The 14247-nt window shown below is 36.9% G+C and overlaps 1 protein-coding gene across 1 annotated transcript in view; it reads right to left on the bottom strand.

Moving 5' to 3' along the window:
- Positions 1-13888, bottom strand: part of LOC135141537 (uncharacterized) — a 74863-nt gene extending 60975 nt beyond the window's left edge. Inside the window, exon 1 of the mRNA XM_064072720.1 lies at positions 13735-13888. Coding sequence (XP_063928790.1) covers positions 13735-13824 — 90 coding nt within the window. The 5' untranslated portion in view covers positions 13825-13888. The remainder of the gene's footprint in view (positions 1-13734) is intronic.
- Positions 13889-14247: the final 359 nt, after the last annotated feature.

The following is a 14247-nucleotide window of genomic DNA, read 5'->3' as shown; positions in this document are numbered from 1 at the left end:
GTTTCTTATGTTTATTATCCTAAAAAAAATAAAAGGTGGATTTCAGTCGCCATAGTTACTAAGACATCAGAAAGTAAGCCGGAGGTATTCACGCATTAAGTGCGTGCAGTGTTGCCAATTTTACTTTTATAAAATTACGTTTTTTTCGTAATTTACATCATAAAGAATGTTTTGATTATTTTTTTTGGGACTCCCGAAACCCCCGTACATAACGTACTGAAGAGTTAATCCGCTATTTTCCAGACATCCGATATATCGAAAGAATGTCACATAGAAATGAGTTTCATTTGAATGAGTTTGTCTTCTTTAACACAAAAGCAAAGTAGACTGACAGACACGACGGAAACGGGAGACTACTTTTTTCGTACTGTTGGGGTCATGAAACGTCGAAAAAACATAAAAGTGGTAATAATTTTGGCAATTTTATTATATTATATATCTATTATAACCTCTATAAGTTTGAAAAAAAGATAGATATGGACTGTTAAAATGCAAGTAAAGAAGTATGATATGCGTATGTTTCAAGTGAATGTCTCCATTACAAAATTTTGCAAGGACACGTATATCAATTTGGATAGGTCTAGTGTAATACTATTTATTCATAATAACAGTATTATATTCCCAAATTTTCAGGACAATGGAGTGAGCCATTTCTGATTTAATCAATAAAATAAATTGACTCATTCATTAATCACAAGAATGTGACGATTAAGTACGTAGCAAATTGCCTGATTTAAATAATTTTGTCTCCTAAAAACAGAGGAGTATAACCTGAATATTATTATTATTAAATATAAGTGGGCGCAACATTCTTGTATTCTCAATTTTTTTTCTTGATTTGATAAATAAGTCAATTATGATCCGTGAATCAATCAAACTAGCCACGTTAGTTGAGAATGTTACATTTTTACTGCGAAGTGACGCGTCTCTCCGTATCAATATTGGTGTAAAATGTGATAATCCACTTTCGATATATTTTGTAAAAATCTGAATGCGTGGGGTAAAAAAGTCAAATCGGATTCATAATCCACAAATATAGGACTATTATTTTATAAAATTTAAATGGCGTTTAATTAAAAAAAATAGAAAGGATATCATATCATCAAATGATTAGACAAATTTTGGTTAGAGTCCATCTGTCGTCTGTGTAGATTTTTATTAACACAAATAATCTCCGAAACTACTGGACCGATTGTTGCCAAATTTTAGATCTATGCTAACGCTAACTTCAAAATGTATTTAACATCCCCGCCAACAATTTGATGACGTCATTTACAAATTTTCCAATGGTAAAATTGAAATTATACTTGTGGCTATCATAAAAAAATCGCAAAATCAAAGTTAATAATTTTTCAAAGACGTAATCAGATTTTTGGACGGAAAGAAGCAATTTTCGTTGGGGTTTGACCATTTTAAAGTATATATCAAGTCATCCAATATTTGCGTATTCTACAGGTTGTGAAACGTCGAAAGTGGAAGAGAGAGAGAGAACAAAATCAAAATGGTGTAACTTCTTGCTTATAAACCAGTTTATTGTTTTGATAAATCACATTTGAAACTTGATGCATTTTATCGTTTGTAAAAATGGGAAACTTGACATTTCCAACGTAAAGCAATATTTCTTAAACGTGCTCGCTATAGTTCGATGAACAAATCACAGAAATAGAAAAAATCAATCGAGAGAGTAAGAGCGAAATAATATCATACCAATTGCCAAGTAGGCATAGCAAAATGCGAATCCCAGGCGACTGTTGAAACAGAGACAGCAACAAAAAGAAAGCGAATGATTGAAATAAAGCCAGAAAGAGAGCGAGAAAAAGTTGAAATCAAACTCGTAATTGACGGAGGCTGAGAAAATAAAGAGATAAAAAATCGAAATAAACACAGGGGAGAGGGAAGAATGGGAGGGCGAACTGGGGAGAGTATGTGTGAACGAGCGAAATCATCCGTCCGCGCTTTCAGGAACTGCACTGAAATTAACGCTTTCTGTCATTTGTAAAATTAGGACAGGATTTCTTAAACGCGTTCGCTACCAATCGCTGAACAAATGTGGGAAAGATTTGTGCTATCGTCATAAACACAGCCCGGCCGCTTCCTAAATATAATTGGAAATACGGATTATACCGATTTCTAATGCGGTTTATCTCCGTTTCATTAACACTGGCCAATTGAAGTTTGGCACACGCAAAGATTACAGGTTTTACGTAAAAATATGTCGAATTTTACCACCACCAGTCCGCCTACAACAAAGCGCCGCCTCCTCGCCTATTCCGTAAGGATTAGCGTTCACAACACGAAAAAATTAATACCAGTTCATAAGCAGTCCTTTGAAAGTTGTGAATCCCGGGCGACCCGTCGAACAGAAAGAGATAGAAGTACACAGATACAATAAGATAAAACTCATGGTTTGGTGCGCAGTTGAACGGACAATCGTGATAGTTTCGCACTACTGGAACTGGAAATAGTTTAAGAATGCCGGGATGGGGATGAATGAAGGGTTGCTGCCTCCGTTGTCGGTAAGGAAAACTAAGCGACTTTTTATGCGAATTTTGTGGTGCTTCTGCTACGAATCTTTGTAAAAGCATTGTTCTAATTTAAATGCATACGTGTACTTATCCCCTCTGCGGTTTCGTACGTGTCGATAACAACATCCTAGCCGACATGTTAATGTTAGTCATGTGTTGACTTTTAAATTCGCTGGAACGCAGTTCCACTGGGAATTCTACTATACATAACGTCATTTATGGGTATTGATGGCCTCCCTTGCCACAACGTCACTAACACAAATAGCCCTCACAAGAACATGCTTTTTGTGCATTTCCACAAGCAAATCCATCGCTCCTCACCCGCTTACTGCCAGTGTTGCGTAAAACAAGTTATTGATTGTTATTGCGATTACAGAAAGTAAAGTTTATATAATTTATGTTATCAAACTTGCGTTTACTCTAGTTAATCCCCGAAGAAACAATACACTAACAATATTTCAGGCCCGAGCAAAAAGAATTTTGTTTTTCATAACGCTCCCGACACCGAGCGATTTTTTCAAAAGAATGAACTCTTTCTCTTCTTTATAAATTAAACCCTTCAAGCAACAAAAAACAATAGCTCGCAAAAGGACCGTTATCTCCACGTCGCAAAAAATATTTACGACGACAAACGAGTGATTGAGAAGTTGAAAATCAGAACGAGAAAATTTAATAAAGATTCAAAGCTAAATAAATATAAATTGTTCTTTGAGTCTCTCGAAAAATGCGCATTAAATGATAATTAAATTCATGAAAACAGGTATTGTAAATAAAAAACATAAAATGGAACGGGAAGAAACTTAATTTAACTTTAATTAATAACTCTGACAATGCATAATATACAATATTAAATGAAATTTTTATCAAGTCTTGTACACAAAGTATGAGAAAAATCAACAGTCACAGGGCAAACAAACAACTTCATTTTTCAAAATATGCTCATGAAAATAGCTCATCAAAATTCCAGACGTATGGATCCACCACGCACATTTGCGTAAATATTTCCTACCGTTTTCCCACTGTAAAATAAATATTACCCCCGAAACAAAAATGTCGCAACAAATTCCTCACGTTTTCACAATTCACACATTCTCCGTGCAATAAAAGACCTCAAGCTGCACTCGATAATCACTGCTCACATAATTAAAAATCACATCGAGGACACACTTGACGTCGCTAACTTGTACAATATCGCAACCAAGTTGGAAAAGACGTTGTATAAACGACAACAAGCATATCGATCAATCGATTTCAAATAAAAGCTTAAAAGCCCGCAAATGATGAAATCAAAATCGTTAAATAACCATTTTAGAGATCTTTCTTGCAGAAAGAACGCTTTTAGATAAACCAGAAATCACCACAGTCTGTTCACTTTAATAAGTAATGTAAAACTTCTAGAGCAACAGGAGTAATTCAAGGATGTCGACTAAGCTCGCAATTATTCCTGTTTTATTGATTTGACGATTTCCGTTCACGTAAACACGACGTTTTATAGACGAAATAAGAAAGCGAAAATTGCTACTTTTACAAATTCTGGGGTTTAATTTAAATTTAATTTAGCTGCAACAATAACACTTCATACGATAGAGGGCTATTGATGATGAAATGCAATTTTCCAGATATCACATGTTTGATGATATCAGTGAAATGGATATGGACTTTAATAAGAGTAGATAATGCTAAACGTCAAACTAAGTGAGTGATCACTCTGTTAATACTTTTAGCTTTAAAAATAACTACCAACTTAAATTAAAAATTAAAGACTGTTCCTCAACATTAATGAACCATCAGCAAACTTAGTAAGACATTAAGTTGGGATCAAGATTGAAATGTCGAAGAACGACTTAAAGTTAATTTCGTACTTTTCTGATAAAACCATAGAAATACTAACTAAATTAGAAACGTGCCTCTCAATTTACTTAGTTCGAGTGTGAGTCGCCAGAGCACGCACTTGTCAAAAAGTAAAGAAAAGAGGAGGCGATCAATCATAGTGAACGTGTAGCTTTAGTAATTACAGTTACGAAAGTTTGTAATTTCGCCACAACAAAAAATTTGCAAAGTTTAATTAAGTAATGAGTTCATTACGTGACGGTATTAGCAAATGAAATTGCAGCACTCGTTTCGGGCTCACGCTGCAAACTTCGTCGTGTGTTTGGGTCAATTAGTGTTTGATAGACGTGTTTAAAGTATCGATCGAAGAGAAGAGAAACAAAATCAGTCATTATCGGTTAATGGTGTATCGATGGTAGTTTTTCTGAGCTAAGCATTGTTTCATTCCACAGCAATGAACGAGTTTTCCGTAAATAATTCATTCTCCATTCTGTATCAGTTAAATATTTTATGAATCGGAGTATGAAGGTATAGATGGATAAATATTATTTTACTCAAAGAGAATTTAATCCCAATCAATTCAGTCATGACGAGAAAGTAATTTTGGTTAATAGCTAGTACGTGTATTATTTCAACAAATAATTCCAAAATTGAAGAAAATGAACGTTTTTGTGTGTTCCGATTAAGTTAATTGCGTTTTGATGAGCGCACTTTTAAATAATAAATAAGCTGAAGCTTTGTAAAAGACACTAAAATCTAAAATTCAACGGTATCTCGTGTCCACGTTCATTTTATTAAATTTTCCCTTGAATAAACAGAAAATATGAATATCAAATTTACGACAAGTAATAAATTGAATGCTTTGGTCGTAACTTAATTTTGTTCTTCTTTTTGAGGCGGATGAACGTATTTTGATGTATGATTCCCTAATTTGGTTCTACATATTTTTATTGGAAATTGAAGTGGTTTATTTGTACTTCGAGCTCCAGATCGGAAAATAATTACTGTACGAGTGGCTCAATAAATAACCAAGTTTATTGCTTCCGTGCGTAAAACATGCCGCGAAGATGGATAAGATATGCGTAACACGTCGATGGGTTTTCAACCCCTACGAGATAGCGAGTGTTCTCGAAATGTCAGATATTTTTAACATATCCGTTACATTTAATTTAGATACGCGAATATATTAAAGAGGAATGTAATTATGGTAATTTTATAGATGGTCGCCTCCTTCTTATCTTATTATGCGATCTCGTAGTGGCACCGTTTCGCGTAATTATCTCTCCCAAGATACTATTACCATTTTTTTATATGCGAAGAAAATTCATGAAAACAAAAGCGAGAATGAAATTCCTTTCATCTATCCGAAATCGATACCGGCGACATGACACAAAACAATTCAATTCGGACTAATTAGAAGCGATATTAGTACATGTTGCTCCAATATGCGTGACTTAAAGCAACTAGTTGATAATTGATTGAATTTCTTGATTGAATTTCTTCCCCCGACGTTATACTTGATTGTTGCATTTTTTAAAACGTGCTTAATTACTAATAAAGCGATTTCGGCGCCCGCTTTACTGCATAAAGCCGTAAAATGAAATTTTTACCACCTCATTTTTGGCAAGATAAAATTTCCGCCGTCTCATCGTCGAGAATCTTTTCGTCAACTTTAGGATAACAAAAATAATGCGTGAGATTTATCCGACGGTGTACTGCCATTTAAACTGCTAAATATTTCAGCGACGGTAAGAGGTTCCACATTTTCTACGTTTATATTTTTATTTAAAATGGTACAGATTTATTGATTTCCCCAACTCAACCTTCGACCGAATTACAAACTTTTCGCTCATTTGTTCAATTACCGATAAAAGCTTCTAATAAAAGCGAAATTCGTTGTCTCCAAGCCACAAACCAACGCGCCATATACCTTCCACCAAAATAAAAAAAAAAGACGGTATAAAAGTCGCGTAATTAAATATAAATTCAACCAACATTTCTAGACACCGTAGATTATCCAGAAATCCCGAAAAACAGAACAGTTTGTTTAACGCAGATGCTGGTCTTAACCCCCCACTCCTGTCCATTTAATGTTATGCAGCGTGGGGAAAAGAGGCGTGGCCGCCACCTCGATATATATAAATGCGTAGCTAGTCACGTTGCTAGTTTCTTTAACGTCTTGATCTTGTTAACGTTGTTAGGGAAACGCGCATTTTTCTCAAGTTCCGTTTTTCGGAGTGTGACACCACTGCCACCGCGCACGCGCCAAATGATCTACTGGATTTTACAACGTTATTACGCTAGGTACGTGTTTTCTTGTTTTATGGAGCCTCAAACGATTTAAATGATTAAATGAATTTTACGACATTTTTTATGGATGTTGTCTCTGTAAAACGGTTTCAGGCGAATTATTTCAAGATTGTAGTTAACGCGGGAACTGAAAATAGTCCACCTTGTCGCTGGCTGCATTCGTCGCATAAACTAAATATTTTTTACTCGATCCGAGCACGACACCAACGGAATGCGCTCTCACAACCGTGACTTATTAATATTCACTTATAATAATAGGCAACTATCATTCAAGATGAATTATTGGTTGCCTATGATCACACGATTTTTGAGAAAATAATGGAGACCGAAGTCGGTGTTCGTTAAACGAATTCATGTTGTGTGTGTTCATATTTAAAAGGCAACATTAAGTTTTCACACATTTTGCGAAACGTAGCTGTTAGTTCTGAAATTCGTTTTAGCCGGAGGAAAAATTGTGTTTCCACTTTATAACCTTACTAATATGAAAACGTCCAGCCACATAATAAAAGCAGCACATTTGCGACAACTGTAATGTAATTCTACATACATTTTTTCGCGCACGAAATGCAAAAGTTTCACGATTACCAGTGCAAGCTCAACTCGTGGAACTCCGAAGCGCGCGAAATAACTTATTGACGTTGATTATTCACCATAATGAAACGGTTGTTGAATATGAAAACATAGCTATTAAGCGTTAAGAAACCCCTTTTCACCGAGCTGACTATACATACGTTTGTGTAAATGTCGCAGCCGTTACATATTGAATGGCTGTTATTCAGAAGATAAAATTTTATTGGGTACCGGCGGGTTGAGTAATTGTTTGCTAATGTCTATTGTCTATTATTCAGTTATCTATAGTATTATGGCAGAGTGTGGCAATAATAGAGCGAAGTTTAGAGAACTTGCACGCATCCATCATAGCGGCTGTGAGGACCTTAGCACGTGTACTGGCCGGTTTTAGCGATACATGTTTTATAATCTATTACCTGTAGGTACCGAGTGAATAGCTTGCTTATGAGCTTTATGCAAGACTTATAGCTAATTCATGACACACGGATAGCGCTTACTCGCCCCAAATCTCGCTTTCTTGACCCAGATCACGCGGAAAAACCTATAAACGTAACTCTGACACCCCCCGAGTCCCATCACCGATAATTTTACCAAAACGTTCGCGTACAATAGAAACCCTCGCGCGTTTGAGGTAAGCGCAATTGTGTAGTGTTTGTGTAACAACCAGGTGGCGCCCGTTTGAATATAGAATCAATTTGTCTCAGCCCCGCGAATATACGACGGTATAAAAGTCGCGTTTATTAGGTTTATAAATAATAGTGAGAGGAAAAGTTGTGCGATGTCGTTAGATTGCATATGCCGAAGGCGTTTATTGCTGGCACTTTTGGGAATGTCGCCGTTTTCGGCGAAAGTTTGCGAGATAAAAATTCCTAGATCGTCTTTACGGCACATATGATAAAATCTATAATCAATTTGTACGAAAAAGTGTCAACAAACACGCCCGTTAGTTAAACAGTAGGGTGTGCATAATAAATCACCTGGCACCGTTCCTGAACGGTTAGTTGACTCCGATTTTATAAAGTACTTTCTTGCAACCTACCGTTACTAAGCTACTCCCGGAGAGAAAATTTATACCGGAGGAATGGATACCCGAGCCGAGGAAACTTTCACCTGAAAAACCTCGGCGACAATTTTCCCTATTTTATTTATTATTCAATTTACAATAACACGGGGAATCACGCAAGCCTTATTGAACCCACCATCTTGTTATAAACTCCCATAAAGTTCGCGGATCGGAAATGAGGTTTTATGCCGAGAAGATTATAACACAAAATATCTAATCCCTCATTTCAGACCTCGAAAATGTACGAATCTCCATAAACTTTCGAAAATCGCAGCTTTGTATTTTTGTTATAGACAAAATCGATTCTAATACGTCTCCTTCAGGACTCCCAAAGTAATTCGTTTATTTTCGCTCGATTTGTTTGTCCAGAACGGATAAATTCTCGTCTGTCAATTCTTGAACTCATTTCGGAACTGCTCGACTTAATGAACGTGTACCCAAGCAACGCATCCCGTTTAATGTACATACCGGCTGCTGCGAGCTGTTTTTTAGGGCCACAACACGACTAATAAATCGAAAATGATGCTTGCTCAGGCGTCGACGGAGGCTTTTCGCATCCTAAATAAACCGACTTGATGGTGCTGTGCCTGCGTGACGCGTGATGCAAAAACATTCGATGTTTGGGTGATCCAGAAGCGTCTTACTCCGCGCCGCGATTTATTCGTTGAACTAACTGATGAAAAAATGGTGCCCGAGAACTGAACGTAGGTGTGTAAGGGAGTCGAATTGCGTAATAATAGCGTTTTTATTTTCTGGGGATTAGGTAGGATAGGAGTGATGTTGCGCAACAGTGGTTCTGGTTCTATGATTGATAAGTACGGATGAGCTCGAAACGTTTCGATGGCCCTAATTCGAAGTTTTGAGGCAATATCGAGTTATAAATAACGACGTTGAAAATGGCAACGGCAAAAATTTCCGCTACTTAAAGTTTGAAAGCTGTGACCTTAATAAGACAGCGCTGAGAACATTGAAATTATTTTTTAATTCAGCTATTTCTCGTGCCGTGATTATTACCAGTTTTAGTAGAGAGCACTTGTGAAAACTTTTTCTTTCGACATAATGGAAATTTGATGCTTAATAACCTCGAAACAAATCGATAAAATTAATTTCTTTTTGCGCCATCATTCAGCATTGAGGGTCTTTCGTTTGATGTAACGTAATTTCGATGCGTGTTGCTAATTAAACTTTTGAGCAATGGAAGAAGAGAGTAAATAGCAGGCACTTTATTTGTTTACCATCGACTTTCGAGCACTTGCATTAAACAGATAGGCGAAGTTCCGAACATATTTAAATTCGCTTCACATACGCCTACACGTTTCAGCGCTAGTTTATAGACGATTAATCATCATCACATTCAAGTTAATTATTCATCGTTCGTAGAAAAGTCATCAAAAATGCAAATGTTTACCCGCCACCTCCACCATTTTTAATAAAATAAAAACTCAGGCGTGATGTCGGTTGCTTACGTGGTGCGTGCACTTTATTTAATTTAGTCTCTTCAAAGAAGTAATGAAAATATTTTGCTTAGGGTGAGCGAATTTCTCTAAAAGATTAATAAAATTTTCACCCAGGCCCCAACAAAATTACTTCTGGGCTTCCGTTTTTTTCCCGACACATGAGTTTAAATTTGTTAACTCAAAAGGGACACCAGATTTATAAAGCCCCCATTAAATAAGAAAACCTTTATAAACAAATCCATTTCCCCGGCGCATCCGCCATTTTCGTCCACTGCAATCACGTACTTGTTACGAATTTGCAGATAGGCGAAATTGATTTTATTATTTTCCCGGCGTATCTGCCATTTGTTCATGCCAAAAGCAAAGTTTTTATTGTAAAAATTTTATTGGAGTAATAAATTTCATCGGAACTTTACTTGTCTGCCTCAGAGAACCTAAAAGTTTGTCAGTCCGGACGCCGTAGAGGGAGATCATTTTAGAGCCATCATCCAAAGGGTGTGTGTTTAGACGGGGAGGTCACAGAATTTAATGAACATGCACCCAATATAGGCTTTGACACATTTCATTCAACAAGCTGTTAACTCTTTTTTAATTACTTTCAAAGTGGCCAGAAACGGAACACTTTTATCTCATTTAACCACACTCCACATAAGTGATTCTCGCCACACCAAAACCAGTTTAAAATTCAATTTCTCGAAAAAATGTACACAAAAATCTCATTTCTGCAGTAAATTACAAAACATAATTAACAAACTTCAAAGTTGCCAAAATCAGGACAAAACACGCTTCTAGCAATTAATACGCAAAAAAGCATGAAATAAATGAAAACCGCAACTGTGTACAGTTTGTTCTGGAAAAGCGAGCTCGTTTCTGAAATATGTCAGGGAGTTTAATTTTGTAATACATATAAGGGGTCCTTGTAAAGAACCTTGTGGTACTCCAAAGTTTCTAAACCCAAATTAATTTTTCTTAACATCAACACACAAAACGCTCGTTTTATTTTTGACAAAAAAGTTCCTTTCAACTAGTTATCAAATGATCCTAATAAACGACTCTTTAATCCTATCTTATCTTCAGTTAATTAATCCAGTCTATCAATAATACTTTAATTAATAGTCTACGAGTGCTTTTACTCTATAGATCCGCTCAAATGCACCCCATGTTATCATACTGACACCATCGATTGATACTCATGAATAAATTCTTTTTTCTACAAAATTTGAGCATAGAAATGATTTTGAAGTTAAATTTCACTATAGACGTGTTTTCAAAGGACCCACAGGGATTTTTAAAATTATAACATGTAAGTTAGGTATTAATGTTCCGTGCATTTAATAAGTTGTATTAGTTGTCCCTTGGTAATAAAAAATCGTTTTGCTCCTGTATCGGGCGTGTTCGAGGTGTCATTAGCGTCTGTAAACATTTTCGGTTATATTGACAGTGCAGGTAGGCTTCATATCAATCATGTTTTGTTATTGTGTTTGAAATTTCTTGTCATGCCAACGTTCCATTAAAAGCTAGACATTTTAAATATGTATGAAGATAAGTTGACGGAGCTGTGCGAGATTTGAGGAATTCGTAAACATAATTAAAATAGTTGTAGCTGTTTAAAGGTGAGCTTCCTGGTCCAACTCCAGCTCGCATTATCGGCTTTTATTTAATTTGGTTCTGCTGAGCGTATGGAATTTATTCGAAAGTGGTAAAGTTGTAATCGCTCGAAAAGTTTCCATTGTACTAGAAGGGCTGAACTTTGTGAAATTTCCAACTGACGTCCGTAAAACGTTCTCAAATAAAAAATATGCACTCTTTTCTTTCGATATGTGTTTGTGGAGCATGGTCGAGTGCACGTTTCGAATAATTGAATTAAAAGTTAAGTTTTCTAGTTAATGGCTTGTTGTTTGATATCAATTTTACCGAGTCGCTCGGGGAAAGTGTGTCAACTTTTCAAGAGTCCCTCCGAAGCGGCGTGGCGTAAGTGATTAAGGGCCCTCCGAACTGACGCGCCGCAACGTTTATAGCTATATTTCTCATTTCAAAAGGGCGCTCTTTTACTTAACATAAACTCCGCTTTATATACTGGTCCGAAGCACCAACGCCGCCAGTTGCTAATGAAATAATTATTATACGCTTAAATGGGGGCATTTTTTAGACGCTAATTTCGCGCGAGAATCTTTCGTGAAACCACGGCCAAGTGTGATGTGATTCTCCGCTTCTTCGCTTTGGGGACGCTGTCTGGGCACATCAAAATACCCTCCACCACCTACCAAGGCCATTCTTTGCACCACCGGTAAGTCAACCAATAAAAATGAACACTTTTAGCAAAAATGACGACGCGAGTGAGTCATTTATATTGTTCTTAAATGTGAAATTTGAAATTTGTCTTAAAATTTACTTAAATATTCTTTTCAATACAGTGTTTATAGACTTTATCAAAATGCACTCCAGCCTCAGAATAAATGTGTAACTATTCCTTAATTATCTATCTGAAAATGTCACGTGTCGTTGAAATGTTGTGGCTTTCAATTTTTTTTTACTTTATTGTTTAGTTATTGCTTTAACGTTTTGAGATTCATGTGATTGTTTTCTCGTATGACTATTGGTCCAGCCAGTAAATTTAAGTTTATGTATTATATGCTGCGATAGAAAGAAATATTTTTACGACTAGTTGGTCGTTATTTGATTTTAATAAAATTTTAACGTTGTTTCAACGTGACGAGTCATAAATTTTGTTATGCTTTGCTATTTTGTTCCAATAGACTGCATCTAGTCGTTTATGGATAACGTAACAGTATATATGTAGCTACTCGCAGTAAATTTAACGATATTTTAACATTTCTATATTTATAAGTTGTTTTGGGAAATTTTTAATATTTTTGCATTTATTTTTTCAGTATGATTGTTTTTATAAAAGCTCTTATTGTTTTAAGACGTTACTTATGCATTAGGTTTAGTTTTTTGTATGTCTACTTTCGAACGTCAAAAACTGTGACCAGTGTGTCACAAAAGAGTAGATTTTGACGTTATTTTGATGCTACTGTTTCTACATTATTGCTTTTAGTGTTTTTTCGGATATTTTTATTTTGCGATACGTAGAATTGCGGTTACATTACTGACTTTACTTGAGTGTATGTACGCATTTGTAAATGTAATTTAATGTGTCGTTTTTATGGCATGGCTACCCGTTCAGCCAGATCGTATGTTCAGTTTACTTTCAGGACAAGTAGCAATGAATATGTCAACCGAATTCATGAAATTGCCTGTGTCGAAGCGCTACAACCAAGCCTGAGAGTTTCTGTTTATTTATGAAGTATACAATCAATAGTCATATTTGAATTGTACCCCTCGTAAATAAACAAGCGATTTGTAAACTTGGATGTTGTATCGTCATGGTTGTAATCATCCCTTGTTTGAGAACGATTTGAAATTTTGAAGAGTTTTTGTTTCGTCTGGCTACATGTGCATCGTCTCGTTAGCGTTGTTCGCATAGTCGATGCTCAAACATCAGGCGCCATAAATTCAGATAACGCGCCAGTAAAAGAATTGATGTCCGTGTCCAGTTTCTCTTAAAATTTGAGCTCATTTGCTTCGCTCGTGATTCGTCTTGTAAAAAAGCTAATGATCTTTCCACAGGAAGCGTCGTTTTTTCTCCAAGTGGCATCGTTTGATCATAATAGATGGTCTGGTGGTAAAAATCCCCTCCTTCTGTTAGTGCGAAAGTCAGAATTTTCTTTGAACGCATTCTCCTATTCTGAAAACGCGCGTATCTCCGTGCGCAGAAAGTTTGGCGAGATGCGAAAAGTTTGAAAGTTCGTCAAAAAGCACGTTACCAGGATACTAATCGTTATCGTACATGTGGAGGGAACGCGTTCTTTGTCGGAGGAGCTTCTTGCGGTGTTGGGGTTGTCTCGTGATTGGCGGATTTGCGGCAGGGAGAAGCGCTAAGGGCTGCATAGAGAGCATGACAGCTTCTCCTAGTTACCTTGACGGGATCGTAGGAGGTGACGTAGACGGAGGTCCGGCGGCCGATCAGAGAGCGACAGCCGATGGAACTGCTTCGACGACCGGCCATCCTCACGGGGAGCTCACGCTCCTGGCTGGTCGAGCCATGCACTTGTACGGCGGCTTCCACGGCCGACGCCCACGTCACGACTGAGTGGAAACGACGGCGGCGCGCAAGCTCGCCATCGATTATATCATCAACACGTGCTACTTCGTTACTCGCAAACGCGTCAGCCCTCAAAGCGCATCATCGTAATTCATTATTATCAAATCAAATTACTGTTCTAAACCCATCTTCTGATTGCCAATGCCTTCCTAACCTGGTCACCAAACTAACCCATTCAAAGCGCAATCACCGCCGACCCTCTGATTACGCGGGAACGGCCAAAAGCCCGCCGACGCTCGCGGTGCATCTTGATAACTCCGGAACAACGATGCGTCGCAAACCCGAACTTAGAAAAACTTGCAACCAAAACAACCATGCTACCAGTAA

Source organism: Zophobas morio, unplaced genomic scaffold, assembly GCF_036711695.1.
Source record: "Zophobas morio isolate AGI-343-1 ecotype UQ-CSIRO unplaced genomic scaffold, CSIRO_AGI_Zmor_V1 ptg000044l, whole genome shotgun sequence".
Classification (NCBI taxonomy): domain Eukaryota; kingdom Metazoa; phylum Arthropoda; class Insecta; order Coleoptera; family Tenebrionidae; genus Zophobas; species Zophobas morio.
This window is presented reverse-complemented; position numbering and strand designations above follow the sequence as displayed.